This window comes from Morone saxatilis, unplaced genomic scaffold (genome assembly GCF_004916995.1).
Source record: "Morone saxatilis isolate NCDOM2014 unplaced genomic scaffold, NCSU_SB_2.0 Contig4, whole genome shotgun sequence".
NCBI lineage: Eukaryota > Metazoa > Chordata > Actinopteri > Moronidae > Morone > Morone saxatilis.
The window spans coordinates 1,554,145-1,561,480 of NW_023339984.1; the positions used below are offsets into that span (position 1 = coordinate 1,554,145).

The window sequence follows — 7,336 nt, forward strand, 5'->3', positions numbered from 1 at the left end:
TGTTTCCCATCAAAACTCAACGGCATCATTTGAAATCGCCAAAAATGTAGACAATAGAGGTTATAAGGGCATTGCACTGGCAAGCATCAAACCGCCCACCAGCAAGATCTTCACTCTGAGTGGCAATCCCCACGGCGCATCATCATCTACAAATAAAATAGAGTTGATGGGGAAATTCAGTCAAGGTCACAGTGGGGTGATCAGACTCACAGAGACTCTGAATTTTCGTTGCAATGTAAAATCAGGGATGTCTGAGGGAGAAAGACGCACTAACTTTGCACAAAACGCAGCAGGATCACGTTCCACGGATGAAGTTACCAACAGTTTGCCAAGCGACCAGAGGAGAGGGGCCAGCCAGCCGCCCTCTAAAACCATGGAAGACACACACAAGAAAGCCATATTCGCCTCGAGCCTGATCAAAAATGTGATTTCTAAGAAGATGCAGTTCGAGCAGGAGCGCAAGATGGAACGAGGGGAGATAAGTGAGCCGCATCAAACGCCTTCTCCGTGCCTTCTGCACCAGGAGAGCGACAGGGGGAAGGGGAGCAGGGAGCTGCACAGACAGAGCTCCAAGTTTTCCGAGAGCAGCTCTGACTATGCTATAATGTGCTTGGATGAATTAGGGGACATTGTGGACAGCGGCTCATGTGATACCAAGAGCGATACTCGGAGACAAGACACGGCCGCTCCCGCACCAGAAACTAATTTGGAACCGGCAAATGAAGCTGGAATCGATACTAAAAAGGGCACATTGGAAGCGTCTAAAAGCACGCTGCTTCGCAGCCAAAATAGCGCATTCAGATGCTGGAAGGACGGGGAGCTAGAGTTTCAAAAGGATCATAAAAACGATCAAACTCCAGAGGAGAAGCCGCTTTCAGCTAACGACAAAGAAGGGCGAGGGGGATCAGTACTCATCGTGCAGCGGCAATTTGACTAAAATGTCACATTTGTTTGTGCCAAGTATCCAACTGCTGCCCAGTGACGGAGAGGTCGGACAGCAGCTGCAGAACAGGAATTATTCTCCATGTGGAGACGGAGGAGGGATACAACTGCGCTCTGACAACACTTTATACATCGCAGACTCCAGGAGCGTGGCTACATCTAAATCTCCGGAAATTAAAATTAATTTACGCAGTGTCAGAGACAATAAAACAGAGGCTTTTGGCGTCTCCAAACTGCGCGCTCCTAATATAGGCTGTAACACATCCAGCCTCATCAGAACCGATGACTTCAAATGCCAGGCCCTGGCTGCAGCTCTGAAGGGTGAGTGCTCAGATAAAGTGCCGCATTTCATGGTTAGAGACATTAGAGATAATAAAGGAAAACTGCAGACGCCCATACACCAAGTGAGAGACGTGCGTAAATTGGTTAAAAGTTCGTATCACTTTGTGTCTTTGGATAACAACGAAAATAAATCCATCTTTGCCTCTGCTGACAACTATTCAGAGCAAAAGAAGCAAATGCCCAATCGAAATCCTAACTCTGTGTCCCCTATAGTGATCAAATGTCAGTCTGTGAATACAAATAGTAACGGTAAACAATCTGGAAATCCTATGGAGTTATCTAAACCGGAGTCGTTTGACACAGACAGATCATCTCCAGAGGGCGCCAAAAGCACTCCATTGCAAAGGGCAACAGACAAAGCACCCATAGGTAACTCAAATAATTCCTCAGAAGGAGACAGTGGATTAAGAAGTGAAAGCAGAATAGCTTCAAAGAGGCAGGAAAAAATGTCAGACATCACAGATAAGAAACCAGAATCAAAGATGGCAAACCAGGGGGCTTTGGAAAAACTCCAGGCTGCTGTGAAAACCATGGAGCAGCTCTATATATTTGAAAGAAATGAATGGAAAAGGAAGAATGAGCCCCAGCCGCTGACAGACAGCCACGTGCTCTCACTGATAACCAGCGAGCAGCACGCAGAACCTGAGGAGGAAGGAGCGAGAGGGTCCATTGTTGACAAGATGCCACCAGCAGTAGCAGCGTCCCCCGGCACTGACAGCCTGCTGAGGCGAGAGGACAAGCTCTTTCAGACTGCCGGCAGCCGTGATGAAAGGCTGGTTGCTAAGTCAGTGCAAACCACCAGCACCACAGGGAACAAAAACATGTTCAACATCAGCTCTAGCGTGAAGGCCTCCGCAAGGACGCCCCAGCCAAACACTGTCACACAAACACCCTTCAGCACCAAAAGCTTCGTCCCAAAGTCCCCAAAATTGCCAGCATCCTTAAAAATCAATCATACAAAGCTAAGTGCACATGAGGGAGCTGAATCAAAGGAGCTAGAGAGGTCCATGCAGGAGCTCTGGAGCACCTCAGCTGACAACGAGAACTACCTTACCCTTCCGGTCAAGTCTCACGCCAGCAGCAACCAACAAGCCTCATCTGCTGATAAAACACCAGTGTACACCTTTACCCCCCAGACACACCCAGCCACTCCTTCAGCACAGTTTGGACCCAGCTTCAGGAGCCGGGAAGACCATAACCAGTCCCCTAAACGCTCCAGCATTGTGATGGAGACACACTCACCAGAGATCCCTCCTGCCACCATCTACCACTCCTTGCCGTTGGGCATGTCCACCAATCAGCCTCAGGTGTACTGTTTCTCCCCGGCAATCACCCCTGCTCCCACCATGGACCCCTACCAGGCCACCCAGAGGAAGATGCTCCTGGACCCCACCACTGGAAACTACTACTTGGTGGACACTCCCGTGCTGCCGACCACCAAGCGTCTCTTCGACCCTGAAACAGGCCAGTATGTGGATGTGCCCATGCCGCAACATCCTATGACCCCAGTGCCCATGCCAATGTCACCTTTGGCCCTCAGTCCAGGAGCATATGGACACACCTACATGTTCTACCCGGGCTTCATGCCAACACCATCCGTGATCCCGGCTAGAACGCTGGTGCAGTCACAGATGTCGATGCAGTCAGAGGCCGAGAGCATGGAGAAAGCCTCGTCGCAGCAGGCCGAGGGCATGTACATGGAGAGTCCCTTCTACATGGCCACTGGGAAGTCTCCCCAGGCCTCCGGGATTCAACAGCAGGCTGCTGCCAACAGGCCAATGCAGGGCTTCTCCAGCGTCAAGCAGCCGGTTATCAGCATTACCTCCCAACAGGGACCCCGGATCATCGCCCCGCCCTCATTTGATGGCACCACCATGAGCTTCGTGGTGGAGCACAGATGAACGGCAGCCTACCTGGAAAGGTGAGTACCTCTGACCATTTAACAGTTTGTATCAGGTTTGAGTGGATTAAGTGATAATGTGCCACATTGTGTTAGATTGACGTGTGGTTGGTAGTTTAAATTTTAATTAATTTGTTTTCATTTTAATAGCTACTTTCATGCATTCATGGTAAATGGTAAATGGACCTGTACTTGTATAGCGCCTTTCTAGTCTTCCGACCACTCAAAGCGCTTTTACACTACGTGCCACATTCACCCTTTCACACACATTCACACTGCGATGGCAAAGTCCATCGAACAGAAACTAACTCATTTATACACATTCACACACTGATGCTATGCATCAGGAGCAATTTTGGGGTTCAGTATCTTGCTCAAGGAATACTTCGGACACGTGCCAGGAGGAGCCGGGGATCGAACCAACAACCTTCAATCATCAATCTAAATACAATGTGTAAGGGATCACAGCTAATTTCTGCACATTCTTGATTTGTAATTTGAACTTTTGATAACCAAGACGGTAACTGCATGAACAGTAATAGTGTAAAAACAATTACAATAGTATATGATCGAGTATACAGGGCCCTTACATGAGGAGGGCCCACAAATATATTATATATATATAATATAATATATATTAGAATTAAAAGCCGTGGATGTGGGGAGGGGCCCATAGTTGCGCCCTTGTACAGGGTCCAGAATTTTACGCTACACCCCTGCATATTACTATTATTTGAGACACTTCTTGAGCTTGAAAACAGCAGTTGACAGAAACATTCTCTGCTGCTTCTAGTAATCCTCAGTAGAAAAAATGGTCATTTACTTACTTACAAATACCACATTATATTTTGTGTTATTTGTAACTGGATTCAAAATTGTACTTGAACAAAACCAGGGAAGAAGCAACAGAGGCAAATGGAAAAAAAAAGAAAGAGAAAGTGATATTGATTGATTGATTGATTTGTGTGCACACAGGGAGGATGTTGAGGGGGCACCTTTTATTTTGAAATGCTTTAATATAACACTGGGATGGGCTGGCTGGATGTTTCATTAGATTACCTATTTTTAGAAAAGGCTGAATTAATGCATTTTATTTATCAACTCACACAACTCAAAGATGTTGTCATACGGTATTGTTGCTGAATACCTCTCCATCATGGACTGGATTGTTTCTTGAAATGTAACAGATGGTGGTCATGGTGGACTGACAACATGTTGCATACTTCAAAGGGTGTGGTGATTTACGAATAGCACACTACATTACCAAGGGATATGATAGGCTGTCAGTGAGCCAGGATGTATTCATTATGTGCTTTTATGGCAGTTTGCATTTAATGCATTTCAGTTTTCTTATTGCTATTGATAAGGTGTATTTTGCTGTTGTTTTGTTGTCAAGGCTTACTTAATGTCACACAAGAGTATAAGACTTGAGCATCCCAAGTACCTTTCCCCTCCAACTGTCAGACTGCCCTGTTAGCATCAAGTGCCATTCCACTGTGACCATAGGGCAAAAATGTAGCCTAACCCTGTGTTTGAAAGAAGTGTTTCTTTTCATTCCTGCCTCTTATGAAGTCTTAGCACACAACAGGACACCAATATCACTACTCCTGCTAGGGCTATGGCACAAGCTCTGCTGTGTGTTCATATTTGTTCCTCCCATGCACTTACAGGATTAATTTGCGTTGCTTATTATAATAGTCTAGTATGAGCTCTATATCACAGTGTCAGTGTGAATCTATGGAGTGTTACAGCTCCAGGAGGTAACTTTTATAAAAATACCTTTTTATCATATTTATGGACCAACTTTATCCTGACAGCAGTACATGTGACGGATTATTGTAAATGTTGAGCACTAGGAGGAGCCAGAGGAACCTGATTTTTCATCAAATATGACAAGAAGTAAATTTTTTTGAAATTTCCTACTGCAGCTTGAAAAATGTTAAATTAATTCAAAGGTGTTATAAAGTCAATAATCCTATGAATAAATGCAGACAAAATATATACCATAGCCATGAAATTGTAAAATAATCCAGCTCATTATTATAAAAATGTATTTCACCCTGCCTGTTTTCACAATAAAAATGTATATTTCAAGTCATTTCTATTTCATTTTAACAGTGTAGTGAAAAAGTTATTTCACAATAAAATGTTTAAAATTAGGTAAATAAATACTACATTTCGATACATATGAATACATATGGACAAAATGGCTCCGCCCTCTTTGTCTTCACTGACACATAAAGACTGTATGGTGAAAAGTGGCATTACGTAAAAATTAAAAAAAATTACTTGCAGCAAACTTTCTAAAATATTATTTTAGAATTTCATTGTTCATATTGTGTCTGTATTTATTTGTATGATTATTTATTTTAGTTATTTTAAACACTTGCCTCCATAGTGCCTCCATTCATCTAACCTGGATTGGCGGCACAGTCTCAATCTGACAGTTTAACATCTAGCCTACAGGAAATTTAGGCAACAACAACAACAACAACAACAACGAATCTACAAATGTTTCAACCAACATGCATAAAAAGGAAGACATGAAGTGATTGTAAAGTTTGCAACTGAGCACTTCAGCAGGCGCTAGCACTCACAAGCTGTGAATTGTGATATCAGAGCCGAGATACAGACGATTAGGCTGATATAAGATTCTTCTGAGGTGTTTGAATGTGTGTGTGTGGCGTGGGGGATACAGTGTGTGCAGTGGAGTAAAAGGTCAGGCGATGGCAGGCGTTGGTTATGTGTATACACGGACTGCTTCAGCTGCTGCTGGATGTCAAGAGGCTGCCTGGCAGGTCAGAGTCGCTGTGGGGTCAGCCGGCTTTTTATAGGAGCAGTCATTTAAAGACAGAGAGGGTGAGAAGCCAGGTTCACATGGCCACTGATCAGCAATTACATAAACACAACACGCAGCATAGCAGCAGATAGCCTCGGCTGCAATGTGGATGAACTTTTGGAGTTCCCCTTCATCTGAGAATGACAGCCGCATACTGGAGGGCTCAGTTATGTTTATACAGTAAACATAGTCTGTGGTCTACAGGTTGCAGAAATGAGCTATTGAGTGAAAGGTAGTTTAAATCCTGCGTGCAAATAAATCCTGGTGTGTGAGGAAAGTCAATGAGCAATGATCATGTATCTCAATAACTATTGTCATGGGGGCTTTTAATCCATTAATGTTAAGGAAAAGTTAACATTAATCTAACAGTTTTCTGTTAGAGGTGGAAACCCAAAATTCAGGACACATACACATGACAAAATCAACATTTTTGATTTTGCATATCTGAGGTCTGAGCTGCAAGGTCTGAGGCTCCTGCCGTCTGCACTCAGAGAAACTAAAGCGCACCCAGTCAGAACCTCTCCCTTCGCTTAGAAACAGACTCTGGCTGCTACACTCATGCCCAGTTTGCATTAATTCTTAAACGTCAACATCCAGCTGTGAGTTCCCTCAGATGCCCGGGGACTCTTGATTGTATCTTCAATCTTCTGGGTTCCTCTGAAAGCTGTGTATTCTCTCTCTCCGAATCTTCACACTTTCAGACCTTGAGACACAAAGAGACTCCAGGAATCACAGGGAGTGTAGGAACCATGTTCCTTCAACCTTGTTCCAGATGTTGTAGTCAGGTTGCCCAGGTGTTTGGCACATTCTATCAAAGCTCTGAGGTAGCTGTGGATCATCCACGCAGAGGTTTGCTGGATCTTTTCACTGCAGTCTTGTAGTCTGCAGGAATAAAGACACTTCCTTCACTGTGGCTCTTAACTGTGTTAAGAGAGCATGTATCTCTTTACTCAGAGCCACAATCCTCTGCTTTGATCAGCTGCTCTTCTCTGTGCCTCTTTCGTCTCTCAGTGCAGTGATCCCTGGCCTCCTTTTCTTCTTCTAGTAAAAGTTGGTGAAGTTCTTAAACTCATCTTTAACCTGCCTCTCTGTGTTTTGAGCCTGGAACCTTAATTGTCCTGCTGTTTGATCCCAGTTAACTTTAACTTGATTAAAGGCTCCAGTTTCTCCTGGTAGGGCTTCAGGGATTTCCTGAGCTTCTCTTGTATTCCTGTGCAGCTTTCATCAAGGGGTCTGGAATCCTTGGGTTGGTGGTTGTTCTTTAGTCTCTGACAGACAACACACACTGGCTGCTGATGGTCCCAGACAGAAGA

The 7,336-nt window shown here is 44.5% G+C and overlaps 1 protein-coding gene across 1 annotated transcript in view; it reads left to right on the plus strand.

Moving 5' to 3' along the window:
- The window catches only part of cunh4orf54 (chromosome unknown C4orf54 homolog), a 21,257-nt gene that overhangs the window by 4,905 nt on the left and 9,016 nt on the right, over positions 1–7,336 (plus strand). The window contains 2 exon segments of the mRNA XM_035675711.1: positions 1–892; positions 894–3,205. Of these exon segments, the coding sequence (XP_035531604.1) occupies positions 1–892; positions 894–3,185 (3,184 nt within the window). The 3' untranslated portion in view covers positions 3,186–3,205.